Here is a 24,554-nt window from a genome sequence, read left to right on the forward strand (position 1 = left end):
TTTTCTATCATCCCCCTCCAGGTGTCCGATGACTCGTCCGACTCCCCAGAGCCGGGGCCAGTCACCTGCATGGAGCCCTTCATGGTGCGGAGGCTTTCCTGCAGGACAGTCCAGTTGCCCCCTTTAGCCTTTCGACAGGCAGAGCAGTACTACTGTGATCGCAAGCCGGAGCCGGACACAGTGACAGTCCCACCACGGCCCACAACACTGCCACTGCGCACACCGCCACTCATTGCTATAACCGCGGCTGATACCAGCAGGTAGGACGATGTGGGTGTGCTGCTTTTCTTAAAAGTGTTTTTTTAAGTCCTCCAGGTTACTTCATTTTACATACAGTTTGAAAATGTGTTCAAACTTTACTGGTGGCTGAGCTCTGATCGTTAAATACTCATGCTTAAAAGTCTCTTCCTGGAAAAATACTCATACTTCAGTTAGGAACTTGACAGCTTTATGCCGTGAGTTAAGGGAACTATATTTACCTCTAAAGAAATGCACATGTAGCATCAGATGTTTAGTTGTCACTACAAGCCAGGAATTGTTATCCTCAGGCTTTTATGTGGTACAAAAACAGGTTTCAGCAGGTACATACAAGTTTTTGCCCACTCATAGACATTACCTGAGTCAGTAAGAGGGCTGTCAAAAGAAGACAAGCAGCAGTCTCGCTGCCTTACAACCTCAAATTCTTCAGGTAGGTGAAGAAATACCAACATTTCACAGATGACTATTTACTGATTAAATAAAGCGTTTGTTATTTACAAGTCTGATGATGTTTTCACTTCTCTGGAGTTGTACACCTGCAATGAGCTAAGTCTACCCAGGCTGAGCTTTATGGCACCACTTCAGCCGTCAGACAAATCTTTTCAGAGAAGGATTCATGCTCTGCACAGCGAGGACACAAAGATCAAAGACGACTCCTCACCCAACCTCAACCCAGCTGAACTTTTGTGGGGACTCTTGAAGGCTGAGAAAAACCAAGAGGAAAATCTTTGGAATATTGTTAAATCATGGTGGGTGAACACAGGCAATCAAATTTTTGCGCCGCCACTGAGTTCACGCCAGCTTAAGTGTATGCTGTCGTTACGGCAACGAATGATGGCGAGACATTTTGAGATTCTAGTGTGTTTTTACACAGAGATCCAACTTTTCCCTGAAATCGTCAAGCTACTATTTGCAAAATAGTCCATCTATTCTCCAACTGACGGTCACGAGGAGGGAGTAGCCTGTCCCAGCTACCACAGGGAAAGATGCAGGGCACATAGCGCTAGCGCAGAGACAGACAATCATTGACACCTTTGGGTAATTTAGAATCACCAGTTAACCTAACCCACTAAATACGTGTGGGTGCTCCATGTCTTTGGACTGTGGGAGGAAGCCACACAGACATGCGGAGACCATGTAAACTCCACACAGAAAAGGCCTCAGCCAGATGATGCTTTGAACCCGGGATCTTCTTACTGTTACTGCTAACCACTGAGCCACCATAGTGTTCCTTTGGAAAAACAGCGTTTTATTGTATTTTAGAATCAAATGACAGACATAGTTAAAGTCCTTCCTGTGAAACAGGACTCATTTAATGTAGGCAAAGAACCCAGAGGACAAAAGTGGCTAAAAATAGCTGCTGGCAGTGAGGTTTGTTCATCAATCAAACTGAAAAAGGTTGTCATTGGACAGCCAACTCTCACTTTGTAGATGCCCATGTATACTAAACATAGCAACAATATGAGCTTTCAGATCAGTCACATTATTTTAGCCTAACTAGATAATATGATAACTATGATAATGCAAAAACTAAAGATAGGAATACAGCTCTTTATTGTGATAGATTACCTGCTTCTGACAGCTTTAAGGTGTCTTTAAGTTGAGTTTCATGGCGTGGCGAAATGAATAGAAACAATCAGAAAGGTAAGAAATCAAATACAGCATGATTTGACAGCAGTGCAGAGTGTGCTTGTTGTTTAGTGGATAAATAACATGCAAACCATTGGCATTTAAATCATTCCTGTCGGCTACATGCTGTTAAGAATGTGACTCATCAGATGTAGAGGTCTAACAGAGTTCTGTTTGTCAGCACCGACACTCACTAATCTTAAAAGAGTGAATGTAATTTACCGTGTGAAACATGCTAAACAAGTTAAAAGCAGGGACTGAACTGTGGATTTGATTGATCTGTTGTGTAGTGCGCCGAGTCCTTTTAGGTGGCGTTTATTTTTATCCTCCGTTCTTTAACATATTGTACAGTCTGTAGTGTAGCCTCGCAGCCTCTCCGTGATTGGAAAACAAGATTGCACCACAACTAAGAAAAGAATCGCAGCCTCTCCGGAGAATGTTGGAGAATGAGCGCCTCAGATGAAATGAGGTTTGGCACAGACAAACACCAAGCCTCCAACCAGCTTGCTCTGAGGGGAGAGAGGAACAATGTACCAAACAGCATTCTGTATCAGAGCCAGTGGTCTAGTGGGAAGTCATAATTTAACTCAGAAAAGGAAATATATTCAGGCAGTTTGAAGAAGCATATAATTTCAGTGGTCAAACCTATCTGTCAGTGGAAAATCCCCATTGTCTTGGGTTAGTATCGCACTTAGAAACGTAACAAATCTACTCATCAACCCAAGGGGAAAGTGACACTCCTCTGACTCATCTTTGATCACCTTGGCATGCTTCACAAAGCTCGGTATTTCACACACACATTGTGCTACCTGCATAACATTGTTCGCTGGCTCATCCTGTGCCAGATGTGAAAGTAAATGGATCGGCCTGCTCTGATTTTCCCCTTGGCGCCGCTGATTTGTCCTTTTCCCTTTCTCTCTTTGGCAAGTTTGACTCCAAACGACGAACAACCGACAGAGAAATGAGCAGCTCTTATTAAGCCTAAGATTGAGGAATTTGTTATAGGGTGCTGTGAACACACTTTAGCAAGAAGACAGTGCCGCTGACTTGTAGACTTCCTTTGTAAGGAAGCGTGAGAAGCTGGTGACACTCAGTCGTGTCTAAATTACATTTTCAGGCAGGCAGAGCAATTTTCAAGGCAACTCTGATTCACAATAGCGCTGAAAGGCTTTCTTTATCTTCAAAATTGCTGTTACACGTCAAGAGCATCTTCATTTTAGGAAATACAGTGTATTTTTGTCTTTGTTTCTGGCGGTGTCGTCTGCAGCTTGATGTGTCACACATTGTCAGCTGCACTGTATAAGCAGCAGAAACTGCTACCCATAATACAGAAAAATAGTCAATACTGAATAATTTATTATGGCACTGTGATAATGCCAAAAAGTGTCAAATCCCTTTTATTTGAACTTCACAAAAGGGCAGACTATTCCCAAGTGTGGGCTGCTGACCACTCTTTAAAAAGCGTGTTGCATTTGCGAGACAGGGATTTGGTATTTTTAATGGTGGTTTGAGTGATTATTTTAAGAAGACAAAGGCAGGAGGGGGCTTGTCATCTCTTTTTCTACTTCACGTAGCTGTATTGACTTCTCTGTGCTGCCCCAATGAGCCTTTTCTTAAGGAGAACATGAAAGGGGGAACATTTTTTTGTCATCTTTCTCTAAATTAATCTGCCAGCAGTACCAAAAATACTGCTACATGTTAGATCAGTGTTTTGTGGTGTAATATATTATATGCTTGTCAACATTTCGATTATGTTACTGATTATTTCTTAAGATTAATTGTCACTCAGCTTTGACCGACTCAAAATCGCAATCCATTATTTTAAACCCATATCCAGTAAATTTGACTCCTTTCATAACTGAACATAGAATGATCAATTAAAGACAAAAAAAAGAGGCTTAGGGAGGAAATGGATGCTGGGATGAGTTTTAACAAAGGTCATATGTCTTAACGTTGCTTCGAGCTCCGTTCATTCATAATTCAGCACAGCAGCGTGGAAGAAATATACAGTGGGGAAGCATTATGGTTGAAAGGCGTGCCATTTTAAATGCTCCAACTGCAGTGTTTTAGTAAAATTTAGTGATATTAACTTTGTATGCTGCCAAATGAGACTGTCTAAAGCACCTCCGTGCAAAACCACAAGCATTTACCCGCTGCATAACAGCTAAAAAATCTGAGTTCCCCCCAAAGCCTTACAATATATAAACACACGCTTATTGTAATATCCCAAGAGAAGCTGATTTGCTGATATTATAAATAATGTAACATTGGAAAATAGTGGATGAAAACCTGCTCAGTTTAAATAACAGCCAACAATCTCCAGAGCTGAAAAATGAAGCTGCCACAGAAGCGCCAAAAGCTGCAATTCCTTGAACTGGGCTACTTCATGCATCCTCCAAAAATGAATCATAGACCCGTTGGACTTTATGTTATCTTCATCACAAATATACAGGGTGTTTTTGGTTTTTTTGAATAGCTCAGCTAACAAGATACAGTGGGTCCGTCTACTAGGTATCCTTGAGCAAAATACTGAATTTCTCCTGATGTATTCATTGGACTGTGAGTGTGTGCTTACATTTTATACAAGGTGCTTAGGCATAGAATAAAGTGTGAATGTGTGTGTGATTGGCTGAGTGAGGTTTTTGTGCTCAATCAGAGAGGAAAAGTGCCAAATACCAATCCGTTTATCACCACTTTGACTGACAGGTGGATACTGCTATAGGGGGCTTTAGACCATCGCTGTCTGATGTGTCACTTCTACTACTTCCAGTGGCAGTTAGATGAAGTTAGATGAGTTTAAATACCTGGGGTCAAACATCTGAAGCACTGGACAATGCACAAAACAGGTGAAGACCTTGGTGCAGGGTCCAGAGGGGTGATTTATAACAAAAGGATAGCAGAAAGAGTGAAGGGGAAGCTTTAAATGATGGTTTGGTGTCTGTGATGCTAACAAAAAGACTGGGGGACGAGGTGGAGGCAGAGTAGAAGGAGTTAAAATTTTTGTTGGGGATGCTGAATGTGGAGCTCTCAGTCAGGAGAAAAGAGAAAGACCACAGAAGAGATTCACGGATGTATCGAAGGAGGACATTTAAAGGGTTGATGTGAGAGAGGAGGATGCTAGGGTTCGGTTGAGCTGAAGACAGATGATCCCCTAAAGGGAGGAGCTGAAAGACGAAGAAGAGGAAGAAAGGAACCTGAGCTCTTGATTCTCACTTTTTGTCATGTTTGGTGCCTATTGAAGCGTTTCAGTTGAGTCATCTGACCAATAATATGGCTTCACATGTGTGGCTGATTGTATTAACAGACTTACCAAGAACGGCTCAGTGAGAATTTTATTCAGCTGCTACTTTGCCCTGATTGTCAGGCATCTGTGTGTTATTTTGCAGCAGTTCGGCCCATCTTTTGTATACAGTTTACATTGAATACAAATGTTTGGATTTCTTTTGCACATGAGCCCAAGACATTAACTGAGAACAGCAGAACAATATCAGCGCTGGATATTAACTCAATACTGGATCAAATCAGCTACCACTCTATTGATTTTCCAGACACTAAAATGTCATCTCTGGAGTGTTATGTGAGAGATCAGCTGGAAATAAACACTTATTTATTTTTCATTTTATACACACACACACGTTATAGATACAGGCTAGAGATTCCACTTTCTCTCCCTTGATAACAATCCAATAGCAGTTCTGTTTTTTTCTTTCTTCATTAAAAGTCTGTACAGCTCACTGCGAGGAACTGATTGAGTTCATTCTCCTGTATGTGAGGAAACATAAGCCTGCAACTTGACTTACTTTCCCCCCCCAAAAAAACATTTAAATGCAAATATTTTTTAGGCTAGCGCCAAATATAGTTATTACAGGAAGCTTAGATAACCATGTCATGATTAAAAATACGACTTAATGTAAATCAGCAAAGTGTGTCTGATAGAATCCTCCAGTACCAATAAGATCAGTATTGGAGCAATCAGGTGTAATCACTAATTATTGACCGCACTATACTTATCCCGTTCCCATTATCTCCTAGCGTTTTAATTCAGCACGAACAGAAAAGAAACACATATTGGAGAGAAATTGGCGTGACACGTGAAACAATCTAAGGATTCTAAATGTGCTCTAAATAATGAAGGGAACGCAATATAACAGACAGTCAGTTAAACTTCAGAGATAAAAACTACTTTCACCTGCTTTTGGTGGAAATCCAAGCAGGTGAACAGGTACACTGGAGAGAGACAACCACAACATAGCCTTCAAAAATTGAGTATTTTCTTCTCCAGTTTTGCTTTTTGTCATGTCCTTTTAACTGCCAGTAGCATGAAATGGTCCATGCAGCCCATTCAGGTTGCACAGGTAGTCCATCTCTCACCTTCCGGAGGGCACACCCACGCTTGCGATCTTAAAGAGGGTCGCTGTCCAACCACAGTCTCAAGAGTGTGAGGAGATACTGTGATACTATGAGACAGGCTCTTATATGAGGAGAGCTGAGCAGGGTTATAGAAGGGTTCAACCCAGCAGCAGGAGGAGAAACAGAAGGAGCTACCGGAGCGCTAGAAAAATGACCTCCAGCGGACTACTCGTGCGTGTTTCTGACTAAACTGTCAGAAATAGAACAAAGAAAGTGGAATTAAGGCCTGTACTCACAGCCCACTAACATTTGTCCAAGAACATGTCATTTTATTTCTTTATTTTTGAGCACTGTATATATAAAAACATATATAAGATATTTAAACACTCGTGACCTGTGTTTAAATATCTTATATATGTATCCTGTGCCAGAAATGGCGCAGTGCGGTTATTGAGGTGGATGGCCAGAGGGGGACATTGTTTCCACATCTAATTGTCACTCAATCAGACCCTAGCTTGCAAACCAGTAAAAAGAAAAAGAAATCATATTTCTCTTGTTAGGGACATTTCAGTACAAACCCATTGCCATGCAGCATTCGATTCATATACTAATATTAATGGAAGACAGTTTTTTTATTAATACAAAAACAAATTTGTGCCAAATGTGTCACAGTGCATAACAATTACCTGTCTGCTTTTCTCTTTTAAGCATTATAATAAACCTTTGTGTGTCTGACTCATCCATTGTGCTACTTTAAAAACAATCTTACAAATAAAAGAATAATATACAAAAATTCTTCTGAACAAGATCCACTTTGCTAAAACATCCAAAAACAATGTCCATCAAACATTCATGAAGGAGGTCAAGCAGGCGGCCTGTTAATGTCACAGATGTTTCAAGAGTGACAGCTGGGATAAACATTGATTCAGTTGCAGTTATTTGACTTTAAAATGTTCTGCTGTGTCAGTATTTTCATTATATCGACCAAAGGTTTTGTGTTGCTATGAGCAGTTCAGAGCTAAAGGGTTAAAAAAAAGAAGACGAAATCGAGGGTACAGTGTTATCAGCATTAGAGCATTGTGTATAATCCCTCTTTTCACAATTAAAACCACCCCGCCCTATAACTTGTAGCTTTTTAATATTTTTAATAACAGAGCATGCAGAAGATTACACATGGCTGTGCTGGCTACTGACAGATTTATGCGTCAACAGATGTTAGCTGTTTGCAACATTAGTGGGAAACATTTTATAGAGGGTTTGCTAATATTAGTCATTGTGTTTCTTTAAGGTGACCCCAAATGCATGTTGGGATACTCTTATACCTATGACCTTGTTTAGCAACAAAGCAATGGAAAGTAAATGAAATGGCTATAGCCTGTGGTTTAAGTTTCAGGTCAGTTCTTAGAGTGTATGTGGAGTATTTGGTTCTGCCGTGCGTGTTGTTGTAGGGTGTTTGGTTGGCTTAAATAGGTAAACTTGGACGCGTACAAAGCAAGCACATGAGCTTCTTGTGTATGCATACATGGCAGGCATGTGCTCTTTATTCTCTCTCCTCTGTCCTGCTACCAATACTCTTACTCGCCACTTCAGTCTTCTCTCCCCTCGTTTCTCAGATTACATTTTTACGCTTAAGACTGGAGAGATGACATTCCCCACGCTGTTATTTTCTTGAGTAATGGGCTTGAGCTGCAAGGGAAGTGTGAGGAGAGGAAGGAAATAAAGCACTCTTCCCTGATAGTCCCCCTTTCCCTGAAAATGAAGACAAACAGAAGAGAGTCGGGGGGGATTTAACAAGGTGGCTGGAAGTTTGCGCTCCCCTGTACCCTGTGGACATCACAGGAATGGTTTCATTAATTAGTGTGAAGGTGAACTTGTTTTACCTGCAGTGTGTTTAATGTCAGCTGCTATAAAAATGCTTCTCATTTTCTCATTCCATCCAGTGCATCTCCACAAAAACTGTTTCTCTCTCTCTCTCTCTCTCTCTCTCTCTCTCTCTCTCTCTCTCTGTGTGTGTGTGTGTGTGTGTGTGTGTGTGTGTGTGTGTGTGTGTGTGTGTGTGTGTTAAACCTAAATCTCATTTGGACTATTGTGTCATAAAACTGGTTCAGTGGTATTATATGATATAGCGGCTCTGCACAATCCCACCCCCTGATTTTCTTTCTCTTTTTTTTCCAATCATGGAGGTTTTTAGGGGAGGTACTTTGGGTGGGTCCCTCATGTTTAATGTATTATCCTGTTCCCTATATCCTGTCGCCGCTTTTTTCCTGCAAGGGACATGAAGACGGGAGACAGTGTTGTCAAGTCCGGATGCTTTTACGCATAACTCTGCGCCAAGTTACCTTGAACTGGTTTTGCACAAGTTTGCATCATTTGGGGAGACCATCCGTCCGTTTGGACCATCCTGTGCTGAACATCTCGCACTGCCGCAGCAATACAAGCACCTTGCAGAAATGGGCGTGTGCGGAGGAAGTGGGGAGCACTTGGAAACCAGACTGACCTGAGAGTTCTTTCTCGTAGCTTTACTCAGGGATACATCCCCAAAACTGCAGTTTAAAGGTCTTCCTCGTGATGCGTAAATGGATTCGTTTTTATCTCACTGCTTCAGTGTGTTTGCGCATGGTGTCAGCGATAAAGTTGATGGAGTTAAGCTCATTACGTGAGCTAAAAATCAAAAACTGGACGTGAAGCACCCGGGTAGCTAAAAAAGCAAAACAAAACAACAAAGTTGTCTAATTACTTGTATTATTTGATTTTGTTTTATTAAAAAACAAAACAAAAACAAAACACCTGAACTCGCAGTTGTTAGTCAACCTCCTGTAAGCTTTCCTGACTCATTCAACTTAAATGCTCCCAAAGTGTAGATTTAGTTTTTAAAAAAACAATTTTATAACCAGCGTGGGGAGGAGGATGGATCCCGCCTGTGGGAAAGTGGGGACGGCGCCTCTGGTCGCTGGCGGCGGAACCGGCGTGAGTGCAAAGGCGCCCAAACATCTGTGGAGGCAGCAGAATCAGGCAGCGCTCTCTCCGCTCCACCACGCGCTGGTAGTGCGCAAGAACGACCGTGTAAGACAAAGAGGCTTTTCGGACACCGAGAGATACCTCAACCCGAGGAACATGGACCGGACTTACGCAGTGGACACGGGGCACCGACCCGGGCTGAAGAAATCAAGGATGTCGTGGCCGTCGTCCTTTCAAGGTCTTCGACGGTAAGGACAAAATATAAAAGGAAACTGCTTTTCCTCGGCTTGTTTCCTTTTAATTCCCCCTCGATGAAGATGGGCGTTGTGTGGCTGACTGAGCGAAGAAGTGTTTCGGTTCTTATTTAGTCCTAACTTTGAGAAGGTTACAGAACATCTTTCTGCTTACACGGTGCTCGACCTCTGTTTTACATCACTTTTTTTGTAACATAGGGTCCCAAACATTTACTGCGCTGTAACGAGGAAGAAGATGATGAATAAACTATATGCTATATGCCGTGCAGCGCTAAAGGGTTAAAAAGAAACAACGGACACAGTCTTATCGGTATAAATCCTCTTTGGCAATTATAAAACCACCTCATCCCATAACTTGTATCTTTATAAATATGCTTTAATAACAGAGAGTACGGAAGATTACGCATAGCTGTTTCATTTGGGTCAGAAAGATGTGTCATACTGGAGAGAAGAAAAGCAAGAATAACGATGCAAAGAGAAAGAGTTTTTTTTTTTTTTGGTTGTCACAAGCCATTCTCTCTGTTAATATCAATTAGGTGGTCTATATTTGGCACAATTGTCATTGTGTAGAATGACAAGAGTCTTGTGGGAGTCAGAGGCAGGCTTTAACCAAAGGAAGGTCACAGGAATTATTCATATGTGATGTATCCTAAATATATTACACATATGCAACCTCCTTGTATCCTAAGGATAGTGTTTAGGGGTCTTGAGGGATGGGCTCCACTTAGTTTTAGTATCTCCAAGAAGCCCGGCGTTCATGTCTGCATTTGGCACTACACTCTGCTCTCGATAAGCAAAGTAGATATAGTAGAATGTCTTTGCTATATGATCACCACATCTTCTGAAATGACTCACTGCATGCGACAATATGGATAATCACAACACACGTGCTCTTGACAACTGCTGTGTTTTCACAGGCTATCCGCTATCCAGAGGAGCTACTGTAACAATGTTTGCTATAAGAATAGTTTTAGTGAATCTCGTCTGCATACAGACAGAGACACTAAAGCACCTCCGTGCTCAGACAGCCAGCCTGGTTGTGTGAGGGAAATGTTTCTGCTCTAATTACTCACATGTTCTGGGAAAGAGGGAGGGAGAAAAAAAGACCAAATGAAATGAAATCTGAGAAGGTCACCTCAGCTCTCAGGCTTAAGTGACTGCTGTGGATGTAAGTTTCTGTCAAATGGCTCGCTGTTTCCCTTTTTTTTTTCTTCTTCTTCTTTCCTCCTCCTTTCTTTATAAATGTTGGTTTAGATATGAGTGATACTCGCCTGCAGCGTCCAGTCACCAGTCAGCTATAGAAAGCACACTGGCTCGTCTGGCCAGCCGAATGGTTCCTGTCACAAAGAGGAGAGGCTAAAGAGAAGGAGAGAGCGAGCGAGTGACAGAGGGGGGAAGGAAGGAGGGAGTGGTGAGAGGTGGTGGTGTGTGGGCCTAGTAAAACAACCGTGCAATGCTATGTTGAAAATATATTGATTTCAATTGCAAAAGAAGATGCACGCACACATTTGAAGATTGTTTATGCACCTTATACATTTGCTTCAGAAGGAAAATTAAAATTGGATTAACCCAAAGAAATTGAATTTCACACGAGCGGCTAATTACGCAAGAGGCACATTGCACTCCAGCACATATGCGGGAACATTAACACAAAACCAAATCAATGGCCCTTGAACACCGCAGCCCATCGGACTGTTATTTGCACTTGGTCAATAGGCTCACGTAATTGGTTGTTGATTTTTGTGTGCGCTCAATGGGTTGCATGTTTTAGTAATTCCTGATTTCAGTGTCTTCAGGAACTGCCCCCCACAGGGACCTTCATCCAGTGAACATGTCATTAGATGAACATCAGTCTAGATATATAATCGTATTATTACACCGTTTCCCAAGTGTTGGGCTTATTGTGTGACACAAAATATATTACAAAACACTCAGAAGACCAGCCTTGATGTACTACAGCACAAACAGATCTAATATAATTGTGCGCAATGAACATGAGATCTTGTTGCCTTTGAAATGGTTGCTTTAAAGACCACTCACAGTCAGTTGCCATCTTCAAACAACTGCATCAAAACAGTGATGAAATGGCAATAACACAAGGTTGGTCTCCCATCAGTACATAAATATTTGTGATAATACAATAATTAAATCTGAATACACTGGCGAAAACTGCAAATCTGTTGCCGATACACATAAATTCTCATCAAATAGAAATTCATATTAACTACTTATTTTTAGAGTCCTGTCACAAGGTCAGATTGGAATCAGAAATAATGAAATAATAGTGATGTAACTGCTGCTGGATGGTGATTTAACTGCAAAATGACATCCTGCAGCAGTTACATTGTATATAGTGGAGTCATCTATTGTAAAGAGACACGTCGCAGATAGTGGTGGTGGTTAGCACTGCCGCTTCACTGCAAGGTCCTGGGTTTGAATCCATGTTGGCACAATTTCTGTGTGCATTCTTTCTGGGTCCTGTGGCTTCCTCCCACAGACGTTAGGTTAAGTTGATTGCTGATTCCAAACGGAGTATAGGAGTGAATGTGAGAGTAAGTGGTTGTCCATCTCTCTGTGTTAGCCCTGTGACAAAGCAGCGACCAGTCTAGAGTAGACCCTGCCTCTCCGCTTGTCCCCTCTTTGACCCTGAGTGGGATAAGTGGAAGAATATGGATGAGTTGCAGTCACCAATGCAGATGGACTCAGATTGATTGCAACACGTTGGCAATCTGTCTGCATTTATAAATTAGTGGCCAGTTGTTTGCAAACCTTTGAAAACCTGTCTGAGAGTGATAGCAGTCAGTCCGAGTCGGACCGGGATTGGTTGGAGACAGATTGCCTCCCACAAGGTGACCTGTGCAGTCACCTGGCGATCGAAACAGGTCACCCAGAGGTCAAGGATGCTATATGCTTAGTCTCTCAATCTCTGTTGGTTGCCCCAACTACTTGGGGTTGTCGGCTAACAGCAAAAAGCATTCAATGCAACTATAGGCAATGTCTCAAGGCGGTTGCTGTCTCGTTCTTTACTGTAGTGTGACTGAGCTGTAAATGTTGCTTTAAATGAACCCAAACAGCACATGAGCACAAAAATACAAACATGTAAAATACATATTCTGCAGTTTCATTAAAACAACATTGCTTGGCATTTTGCATTTTTGATTTTGTCATTCAAACAGCAGTGTGTTTGCCCTCCTGGCATTTACTCTGATTTCTCTAAGAGCCTTTAACCGCCATTGTGAACATAAAACTTTCTCTAGGCTACTTGACAAGAAACACAGCTTATTTCTCCTGCAGGCTTAAAAGCTTTTCATTCTTCAGATACACTTATTGCTACATAGCGTTCATGTGTGATGCATGCATTATTTACCTATTTGATTGACGGTTTTAATTAACAAGGCTCCAGAAGGCCACACAAATTCACATGAAAATTCAGCAATCAAGTTGTTGCTGCGAGTCAACTAAACAAGACGTGTTTCCTGATTGTAACAGACAGACGTAAACAACTTCTGCGGCAGTGCCCCAGTAGAAAACTAATAAGAAGTGCCAGCTACTTGCTCAACACGTACAATTGATGTCAATCTTATGCAGAGAAAGAGACAGCAAATCTTTCAGTGAGAGGACTGTCGATGTGGCTGCGTGTGCCTGAGTAGCTGGTTTGGTGCGAGGTCAACCAGCCCCAAGGTAAAAGACATCACCCAAATGTGTCACAGTCTAGGCTGGGCCTGGATGCTGCTCAGGGCTTCTGTGAGACCTCAGCTAAAATCTGGAGCATTCTTTGATGAGGAGATGGCATCTCTCCCATTCCTCTCCTGCTGCTTGCCTGTCCCTGCCATGGGGATGCTACAGGGGGGGTTATCTTTATCTTTAGAGATGTCAGTGAAGAGGAGGATAATGGTGCCTTCTTGCTGTACAATCACACAATTTAAGATTTGATGATTCAGTGGGTGGAAAAGCAAATGTCAAAACTGAAAGAAAAAATCCCCCAAAAAACAAAACAGAAACATCTGAGGAAGGAAGTGAGAAAGGATGAAAAGTGCTTAATTTGGATATTTAGTTACTTCATCACCGGCTGGCAGATTGGAAACTCTATCTCTGTCCTCTACCTTTGCATTGTACTTAAAGGCCGCTGATTTTTCTCCAGCCAGTCTTCCTGCTGTGAATGCCATTACCAGTGAGGTTTTTAGCCACGACGAAGCATAACCCCCTGACTGTGTCATTAGATCCCATGGGTGTTAGAGAGTGAAGACGGAACTGCTTTTCGGTACGTGGTTATATATAACCACTCACAGCCATAATCACAGGCATACAGTATTGTGCAGAAATTTTGAGTCACTCCTCATTTTTTTTAAATATTTTGCTAGGAAAGTGGGAATAGGTGCAGCGATTTGAAATATAAAAATATAAATGGCAATGGAGCATATAAGGTAAAAACAGTATATTTGTACATTTCTAATGAGCATATTAAAAGTTAATATTTGGGATAGGGTTAATCTTTATTCTTCATCTCAGCCTGAACTCTCGTAGACAAGCTTTCTTGTAGATTTTTTTAAGTAGTCTTCAGTTGTGGTTCTCTGGGCTTCCTGGAGGACATTCAACTCTCTTCTTTGTATTTTGCTTCCTGTTGGTCCGTTCTATGTCAGGATGATCCCACACTGCTTTAAGAATGTTGAGGTCCAGACTCGGCGAGGACAAGCCGTGACTCATAGTATTTCATAGCATTAGTGTTTTTCCAGGTATGTTTTTTACTGCTTTAGTTGGGTGTTCGGGATCATTGTCATGCTCTCCCGATGTCCTCCGTACATGCTGAGAATGATTTGAACCAAAAATTTCAAATTTGCACTCGTCTCTTCGTAAGACATCATGTTCAGTCCAGTTGTGCAATCTGGCATACCTCAGCCTTTTCTCTGTGTTTCCCCGAATCCTTCCATTGAGAACATTTCTGATGAGACTTCAGTGAACAGGTGAAGTATTAAATACGAGAGATGCATGTCTCAGGTCCTGTTTCTTAAGGGCATGACTTTCATGTCGGTCACTTGATCTTTTATTCCCCACTTGTCCAGCTTTCTCTGATTTTATAAGGACACACTGTAGACCATGTTTTCAGCTAATAGCTCTTTGAGAATCATCTTGTTGGTGTAAAAAAATTAATACTTGTAAAACTGTGTTATCCTTGTCAGATTTTATAGATTCGATGAAACAAATGGTGACAATTAGTTTTTTTTTTGATACAGACGGATAAAGATATAATTTAAAACTAGTTCTTTATTAAGTTGTCTATTGTGTGTAGACACAAGAGTGGTTAATTTCTTGAGTTAGGTGCCTTTTTTTATTCTCGAATCATTTGTAGGTCAGGGTTAAGCGGCTTTAAATAAAAAGAAAAACATTCTTCTGAAAATGATCAAGGCCGGGATTAAAATAATTAAAAAGCCTGGTTTTCACTCTGTTTCTCAAAACCTTGAGAAAAGACCTTGATCCCACACTGCTTTAAGAATGTTGAGGTCCAGACTCGGCGAGGACAATCCGTGACTCATAGTATTTCATAGCATTAGTGTTTTTCCAGGTATGTTTTTTACTGCTTTAGTTGGGTGTTTCGGGATCATTGTCATGCTCTCCCGATGTCCTCCGTACTGCTGTGTTTGTCTGTGACTGTTTTTGACTGTTTCTCAAAACCTTGAGAAACAGAGTCCAAAGGCCAAACTTTCTTGAATTACAAGAAAGTCTGGCTTATTGAAAACAAAATATAAAGAAATAAGGGGCGATTTGAGACTTTTGCACAGAACTTTACTGTTCTGCTGTACATGCTGTTGTATTGTCACAGTAGACATCTACTGCAAGGCTTTTGTCATCCAGGAAGATGTCTAGAACATGTTAATAAACACACTAGGAACTGGGTAGTAAACTTTCCATTAGCAGAGATCAGCATCAGACATGGCGTGTCTTGGGTAATTAAATGGGGCATGAGTGAAATGCACTCTGTACGATTTTCTGCTGTGTTTCATGTCGCAGAATGAAAGGCAGGCAGAGCTGATAATTACACGAACACTAAGCCCTTGTCTGTGACTTGCCGACCTACTCATTCGTACAGAAATGGAAGGTGTATTGAGTTTACCCTTCGGATCAGCTTTGTGACTTACCAAGGCTTTGAAGGCTGAGTATGTGCATTAGGATCTTATATAATGAAATATCTCAGACAGCCCTTTGCATGCATATAGAGCAGGTTTCCTAACACATGCAGTCACATGCATGCTTAATTAAAGGAATATAGTGAATGCCCATGTAAATGCATCCAAATAGTCATAAAAGCATAGGAAATTGTAATTAAGGTGGAGATTTTCCTTACCACCAGTTTTCTCTCATATACACTTTCAACCCATATCTAAGTCATGTTATTTGTCTAAGCGTGAAGTGAATAATGCCTGAATTTCACTGCTGTTTTCCACGAGTGTTAGGGATTATACTAGGCCTACTTTTTTAACCTCTTCCTCCGCAGAGTGTTGTGGCTCCCAGCTGTTCGTTATAAAAATGCATTGGCATTAATTGAAAGTTGCGAAGCAGGACACATTGCACCAAACATGCCAACTTCTACTATTCTCTATAAAATAGATAAAGGATTTGTTATTATAAACTTGATATAGACATTCAGGAAAATGCTCAGTATATAGGATTATATTCGATACTTCAGGGGAAAAATGACAAATTAAGAGGTATATTTGTTTTTAAATCAAGATCAGAACAATGCTGGTCCGTAAAAATGTACTCGGCTATAGCCCTGTTTATTACCTGTGCCTCTGGTGACTTGGGACCATACTTCCATTGCTGATCAAATATTTGCTAAGGTGGACTGCTGCCACTTCTTCTGATAGACTGTCCTCGAATTCAGTCAGGAGCATAAAACTTTTTAGACACATCTAATTAACACTGACCGTCAACATTACAGGTGGGCAGGACTGATAACATTTGCCCCAACTTTACCATTTTATTAGTCACCATAACATTTATTATACCTGTTTCATACTTCAATACTGAATATTTGTTTGATAACAGGACTCAGTATACACACTGCTTGAGGTACCTACGATACTAAAAACAAAGTACCATCACATTTTCATAATTCTGTATCAAGAAATATTGATTCTTGTGACATCTCTAATTTGTTGTGCTATTTTTCTCATGATAAGATATGCTGATATGCTGATAAGATATTCAGCTGAAAGGCTTTAGCGTAGCTAGATGGAGTTTTTCAATCTCAGCTGATTATAAGCAAAATGAGACTTACTTTATTTCAAAATCCTCCCAACTGTCTCTCATCCATATAGCACAGGTCTTCCCATTTTGATCTCAGTGTCTCGTAGCTGTAACTCTTTAACAAGGCTGACAATAGAGGGGTACATTACAAGTCTAGTGGCTGTTGCATTTTTTCTAGGTTTTAAGGCAATATATATTTTCTTTTCATTGGACTTGAATATATATGAAATGGTGTGTTGATTCCAGCATACTGTATTTTTGTCCCTACAGTAGATGCTTTATTTAATAGCGAATGGAGCTCTGAAGCATAGAAATGCAGCGATTTTCGACAAATGACCGGTCAGCCTCCTCTGATGCTTTTGTTTTCATGACAACAAAAAACTGCGTCAGTATGTGCAAGAAATTTTGATGTCACAATAAGTGGTTGCCGGAATTGCTTTCTGTGTTTTCAGGTTAAGACCAACATTTCTGAATAAAACATAATGCATCTATGTCTTATCAAGCCTGCAGTTTTGGAGGAAAAGTGGATTGCACTCTGTTTATTTTTTTCTTTACCAAAGCAAATGATATTTAAAATTAGCAGGAAAAACTGGAAACATGAATATTTAATGCAAACATCCATTATGGAAATGAATGATAAAAACGTCCCGCTTCAGGAAAATCATTTATTTATGGTTTTGACACTGGAAAATGTTCAGATTGTGGCTCTGGGGGAAAATGCTTTGTAAAGCTGAGGAGATTTGCTGAAATGGTGAAACTCAAATACAAGCAGAGCTCAACAGTGTATGAGAAGTGGAGGAGACTGGTCATCTAATTTTTACCAGCAGGAACGGCCATTTGTTATTCATAGCCCTCCCCTGGCTCTTTTGCCTTCGCTGGTCATCTGCTAGGCTAATAAAATGCTTGAAACCCATTTTTGAAGGACAGCCTTGTAAGGGGTTACAAGCCAAAGCCACTCCAGACTGCCGGCTTGATGCTGGGTGATTTCCTGAGCACTTGGCTGGCTGTGCTGTGCTGATCATGTTACACATAACAGGGTAATAAAGAGTGTTGCTGGGCTGGCAACTGCTCTAGCCCCTTAGCAGTCGGACGTACCGCCCACGGTACGTCCGGCTCCTAACCCTTTTAGGCAAAATTTGTAGGACTGCTAAGGGGCTAGTTTAAGATACGCTGATTGCTTTTAGACGGACTGTGCAGAATTTTCAGTTGTTCATTATTTCTGTCAGGATGCAGTTTAAAAAAAAACCTGATAAATTCTGAATTTTAATAGAATACATGACAGCAAAGCATTTTTAAATGTTAGTAATTCCTTAAATAAAGACTAAAAAGATGCATTTTCATCAAACTGTGTTTCAAGTTCTGGTGACCAGATTCTCTGTGGTGGCAGTGAGATGCTTGTCATCAGTGAGTATGACTGCAGTGTTGTTTAGAGCTCTAATCTAACACAGCTCCAGTGGCAACAGAACCCACATTCAGTGATTTTCTTGGTGATCTCACTTATTGTATTTGGAGCAGTGAAGCTGGGTTTATGCCGCTGACTGGTGTACTGGTCACTTTTGGTGTTACGGTTGGTTGTGCACCTCCCAAGTTTTGCACACAGTAGCTCATCTGGTTCATATCCAACACTGACAGACTGGAGGCACCAGTGTGTGAGCAGGTCTGTCTCCGGAGGGCATCTGTGTCATCAGCAGGGATTTGTTCGTACTCGCGCTGCACTACTGCATTAGCTCTCATCAAATTGATCCACTGTAAGGGACGGTAAGAAATTTTTGGAAACTTTAACAGCAAATTTGAAACCAATAATGAGCATACGGATTTCCAGATGGCACAAAACTCATGGAGGGAGATTGTTGCGACAACTCGCAAAAGTCATTTTTGCAGAAAACTGTGGAACAAACCCCGACTGTGATTCGATGACGTGCGCTGGCACCTGTCATTAGAAGACGACTCCGGCAAAAGTCTAAAGTTGAATTGCAAAGGGTACAGCACTGTGTTGTTGGCAAAGTTTGCATGTGCAGTGACCACATTGTGACAGATAGTAAGATGGCAGTTGCCATCTGCTTGAGAAAATGGATTTTAACTAAACAAAGGCAGGGGCACATCTGGCATGGGCACGCTCACAAATGGTGCTGATTTAAGGACATAGCTTCACCATGATTTACAGTTACTCTCCTGTTTTCATATCTTCGTCTATTCTCTTTTTATGTGTCTCTTGCTCCACATATGCTGTATCTATATATGTATATACATCTATATATTGTTTTCTCCCTTAGTTTTTAAGCATCCTTTTCTTGGCTGATATGCCTCTGAGCTCCACATGTCTCCTGTCACATCTATCAACTTTTATCAGTAAGCCTGCCACACACACGTGAGCTAACCCGCAATTGTCATGAAATATGAAAGTAGCCCTGCTGTGGCTCTTCGCCATCTTAACAACCAGCTTCCACTAGCTCTACTTTAATCTTAACAAAGGATAAATAAACGAGCCACATTTTCTTCTAAATAGCTTGGGTACTTCTCTATTTGCATTACGGGAACCACTGTGGCTTAATTTTGTAATAAAAAACTCCTCCATTTCTCTTTTGAACCAAATCAGTTTCATCATCAAGAAGCAATTTTAGGTATTTTTATGTATTTTATTTGATATTCTGAGTAGCAGGCAGGAAATGAGAGACGAAATAGAGAGAGGGAGAAATAGAGAACGGCATGCATAAATGTCACTGACTGGGCTTGAACTGGTATTTTATTTATTTATTCCTTTACTTTTATCATTTGGTTTTATAGAGACACTGCACAATTAAAAGTAATTGGACCAAAGTTAGCGTGCTGGTAATTTGCGTCCATTGTACCTGGTCAGGTAGAAGAAAAAGGCAGCAGAATAACTACAGCTATATATAAACATAAACAGCACAATGAGAAAAATACATCAGTGCACGTCCATGAATGAAATCCATATGATAAATACAACAGATGCAAAGCAATCAGAGGTTACAACGTCTGTATTAATTGTAAACATGGAAAGCTTGACGATTCTCAAATTTCTGTTGGTATGAACTTCCACAGTGCCACTTTAATCGAGGTATGAGTTCTAGTCCTAGTTTAAAATCAGTCATTATGACTGCATCAAGTCATGGCATTACTATATGATTCTTGATTTTACCCTAACTCCCGAGCCACTTCATCATCCCTGATTAAGACTCAATAATATGAAGAAATCCACTGGCCAGTTTTTGGTCACTTCTTCAGCTATGCAATGCTAGGGTTGATCACTTTTTTGCTTTTAAAACTGGATTACATTTTTCATTCAATAAGGAGATGGAAACTTTTCAATGAGATTTTGGTCCATATTGACATGATATCGTCACATAAATGCTTCAGATTTGGTGGTTCCACATCCATTATGCATTTCTCCCGAGATCTGATGACTGTGAAGACCGTATGAGGACAGTAAAACCTCGGCTATGTTCAAAAAACCAGTCTGAGAAGATTTGAGCTTTGTGGTATTTTCCCCCTATCTTGGTTGTAAATTTATTTGAGTTACTGTTGCCTTTCTATCAACTTAAAGCAATCAGGCATTTTTCCTCTGACCTCTGGCATCAACAAGGTATTTTTTGTCCAGAGAACTGCTGCTCACTGGAAAAAAATCCCTGTAGATCAGCACTTTCTGAAACACTCAGACCAGCATGTCTGGCACCAGCAAGCATGCCATGATCAAAGTCACTTAAATCACCTTTATTCTTCATTCTAATGCTCAGTTTGAACTTCACTAGGTACAGTGGGGCAAAAAAGTATTTAGTCAGCCACCGATTGTGCAAGTTCCCCCACCTAAAATGATGACAGAGGTCAGTAATTTGCACCAGAGGTACACTTCAACTGTGAGAGACAGAATGTGAAAAAAAATCCATGAATCCACATGGTAGGATTTGTAAAGAATTTATTCGTAAATCAGGGTGGAAAATAAGTATTTGGTCAATAACAAAAATACAACTCAATACTTTGTAACATAACCTTTGTTGGCAATAACAGAGGTCAAACGTTTACTATAGGTCTTTACCAGGTTTGCACACACAGTAGCTGGTATTTTGGCCCATTCCTCCATGCAGATCTTCTCGAGAGCAGTGATGTTTTGGGGCTGTCGCCGAGCAACACGGACTTTCAACTCCCGCCACAGATTTTCTATGGGGTTGAGGTCTGGAGACTGGCTAGGCCACTCCAGGACCTTCAAATGCTTCTTACGGAGCCACTCCTTTGTTGCCCGGGCGGTGTGTTTTGGATCATTGTCATGTTGGAAGACCCAGCCTCGTTTCATCTTCAAAGTTCTCACTGATGGAAGGAGGTTTTGGCTCAAAATCTCACGATACATGGCCCCATTCATTCTGTCCTTAACACGGATCAGTCGTCCTGTCCCCTTGGCAGAAAAACAGCCCCATAGCATGATGTTTCCACCCCCATGCTTCACAGTAGGTATGGTGTTCTTGGGATGCAACTCAGTATTCTTCTTCCTCCAAACACGACGAGTTGAGTTTATACCAAAAAGTTCTACTTTGGTTTCATCTGACCACATGACATTCTCCCAATCCTCTGCTGTATCATCCATGTGCTCTCTGGCAAACTTCAGACGGGCCTGGACATGCACTGGCTTCAGCAGCGGAACACGTCTGGCACTGCGGGATTTGATTCCCTGCCGTTGTAGTGTGTTACTGATGGTGACCTTTGTTACTTTGGTCCCAGCTCTCTGCAGGTCATTCACCAGGTCCCCCCGTGTGGTTCTGGGATCTTTGCTCACCGTTCTCATGATCATTTTGACCCCACGGGATGAGATCTTGCGTGGAGCCCCAGATCGAGGGAGATTATCAGTGGTCTTGTATGTCTTCCATTTTCTGATGATTGCTCCCACAGTTGATTTTTTCACACCGAGCTGCTTGCCTATTGTAGATTCACTCTTCCCAGTCTGGTGCAGGTCTACAATACTTTTCCTGGTGTCCTTCGAAAGCTCTTTGGTCTTGGCCATGGCGGAGTTTGGAGTCTGACTGTTTGAGGCTGTGGACAGGTGTCTTTTATACAGATGATGAGTTCAAACAGGTGCCATTCATACAGGTAACGAGTGGGGGACAGAAAAGCGTCTTACAGAAGACGTTACAGGTCTGTGAGAGCCAGAGATTTTCCTTGTTTGAGGTGACCAAATACTTATTTTCCACCCTAATTTACGAATAAATTCTTTACAAATCCTACCATGTGAATTCATGGATTTTTTTTTCACATTCTGTCTCTCACAGTTGAAGTGTACCTCTGGTGCAAATTACTGACCTCTGTCATCATTTTAGGTGGGGGAACTTGCACAATCGGTGGCTGACTAAATACTTTTTTGCCCCACTGTAGCTTTGACCATGTCGATGTGCCTTAATGCTGCTATGTTGTTGGCTGATTAGATATTTGCTTTAATGAGCAGTTGAACACCTAATGAGTACCTAATGAAGCATCCAGTGAGTGTATATTACTCTGTTTATTACCCATAAAAGTCAGTTCACTATGAATCACACATTTCACTTATGTTCAGAGGCCTTTTGTGGGCTCCCTCTGACCTCGCCTAAACTCTGAAAGCTAAACGTGGCAAACTCTTGCTATTGATTAGATGCTGAGTAGTTGAAATTAGGTTGCATTTATAGATTTTAACGTAAGCATCTTAATAAGATCAGATCCACAAGATAGAGGAAGAGAAGTCTGCATCCTCCTAATCCAGGCTTCCATTCATGTTATTTAGACCCTTGAGGCCACATGGCTATCGTGGAGGCATAAATCGAATGTATTGCCTCTTTTGTGGTACACAGTGTAGTTTATATAGTCACAAAGCAAATGAATTAAATTTGCAACTAGGGGTGGTGGTAGGAGGGGGCATCAACAGTCAAGTTACCGCCAAGGCTGGCCAGCAGGTGTGACGCAGTTTTTTCGGTGTACAGTCTAACAACCCTGAAGAAAAACAAGGTCATCTGCTATTTGCATTTTAGTTTCCTTGAGACAGAAAAAAGCAGCCCATCTGAGTAGCATGCATAATTCATGGTTCATCACTAGTGGCAGTGATAGTGGTCGTCTTCCAGGAAGGGAATGGAACCACTGGTTTGAAAACTAAAAATAAATAAATAAAAGTTTAAAATGTTTTTTTCTTCTTCCTATATGTGTTATATGCAAAATTATGGCTGTGACCTCTAAAGCGGTATTCCATTTAGAAATGATGCTTCATTTTCAGAGTTCACATTTAACTTGAATCTTTGCAGTATGACTGTGACATGCTTTCTGTAATGGATACTGGTCTTTGAGTTTAACTTTCAAGCTTATAATGTGTCTCTGCTTAAAACTGTAAAGGTTTTTTGGTGCAGTTTAAAACTGTGACTCATGAATTGGATTTGAATTCATGTCACTTGAGGGATTTGACTGGCTAATGAATGGGCCGGGACAACGTGCTTATTAATGGGAGATGGATTTCATAGGACTCCATGGGGAAGGATGGAAATGCTGGCCTTGACCGCTCCTATTACAGAGCCATTAGTGGATCTCTTCACATTTTGTACAATCTCTGCACTTACATCATCATCAGAGACAAAATGTGACCCAGTAGGATTATTCAGCTTTCCGGTGTTAGAGCTGAAATGATCTTTACAAAATCGTTGTCTTTGCAGATCTAAATCTGAAAAAATGTCACTGTTGTAAATGAGTTGTACATTTTAACTGTTAATAAGGTTTAATTTTGCCGAGTGTAAAGGATAGTTTCTGCAGGAAGGTGATTTAAAAAAATATCTTCAATGTGGTCAGTGGAGGCATGAAATAACATTTATGGAAACCAAATTTAGCCATGTAAAATGGCTAACGATGTTCTGCTGGCAACCTTGCATCTGTGAACTCCTTGAGTGCAGAGCCCTCCCAAACCCCCTTGCAAATACTGCTTGAATAACATGACGAAGAGCCGGAGGTTGGTTGACACGGGGTGTGAACATCCCAATTCCCAATCCGAGCAAGCATCCGTCAGATGCGCTCGAATAATTCTGATCCATCCATTTGTGCTGTGACCTCCTTGACATCAGTCTGATCCTTGCTTTTTGAAGTCTAACTCCAAAGATAGGTATTTTGTCATATCAAAACATGTCAGTGTGACTCCCGCAGAGGGTGGCTAAAAACCACAAAAGGGCTTTAGCTTTCACCTTTCACAGGCTTGACACTTGACAGGACGCCATCAGCCGCCTGTTCATAGGCAAGCTGAAAGCTAGGCCTTGTCTGTCAAACTTACAGGACGTCAGTATTATGAATATTGATGAAAAATCTTTAAAAATGAGTGAAGCGTGCAAGCCATGTTACACATACTACTGACACTGAGGTCCAATCGTGCCTTAAATATCATGCTGTAGTATGAAATAGATCTGTCCTATTTAAGGCGAATTATAATCTGCTTGTATTTTTCCTGGATGCTTCCACTGAAGGTCACCTAGCTCATTTGGGAAATAGTCACCATGGCTACATTAGTTAGAGGGGTGTGCTGATTTCATTAGAGATGAGATCTCATGAGGATGCTTGGAGGACAGTGAGCACAGTGCAGGAAAGAGGAATATGGGGAAATTATCTGTTGGAGAGTAGGCGGAGATGGGCAAGTTTTTGTCTGAAGCACTTTTCATCTCTTTTACCCTGTGCTAGCATTTTAAATATACTCAACCTTAAAGTTTTTCAACTTTAAGACTTGGAAGGGGATGCCAGCAGCAGTCTTCAGGGTTTAGCATTTTTGGGTCTACAGCTAAATTATTTTTTCCCCCATGCAACCATACCCTGTGCCAACAGAGTTTTAATTAAGTTGCTCAGGTTATCATTTTCTCCAAC

The 24,554-nt window shown here is 41.1% G+C and overlaps 1 protein-coding gene and 1 long non-coding RNA gene across 3 annotated transcripts in view; both read left to right on the forward strand.

Moving 5' to 3' along the window:
• LOC120745457 (cAMP-specific 3',5'-cyclic phosphodiesterase 4D-like) overlaps positions 1 to 24,554 on the forward strand; it is a 201,795-nt gene that overhangs the window by 42,889 nt on the left and 134,352 nt on the right. The window contains exon 3 of one of the 2 annotated variants that reach the window (XM_040050328.1): positions 22 to 260. In XM_040050328.1, coding sequence (XP_039906262.1) covers positions 22 to 260 — 239 coding nt within the window. Of the gene's footprint in view, positions 1 to 21; positions 9,444 to 24,554 lie in introns of those variants that run through there. The other variant, XM_040050327.1, reaches the window with a different exon arrangement.
• Positions 9,454 to 15,743, forward strand: LOC120745460. Its single transcript, XR_005698640.1, has 2 exons — positions 9,454 to 11,206; positions 12,044 to 15,743. It is a non-coding gene; the product is annotated as an uncharacterized LOC120745460 (long non-coding RNA).

The sequence above is a fragment of the Simochromis diagramma genome, unplaced genomic scaffold (assembly GCF_900408965.1).
Source record: "Simochromis diagramma unplaced genomic scaffold, fSimDia1.1 OVJJ01000131.1, whole genome shotgun sequence".
NCBI lineage: Eukaryota > Metazoa > Chordata > Actinopteri > Cichliformes > Cichlidae > Simochromis > Simochromis diagramma.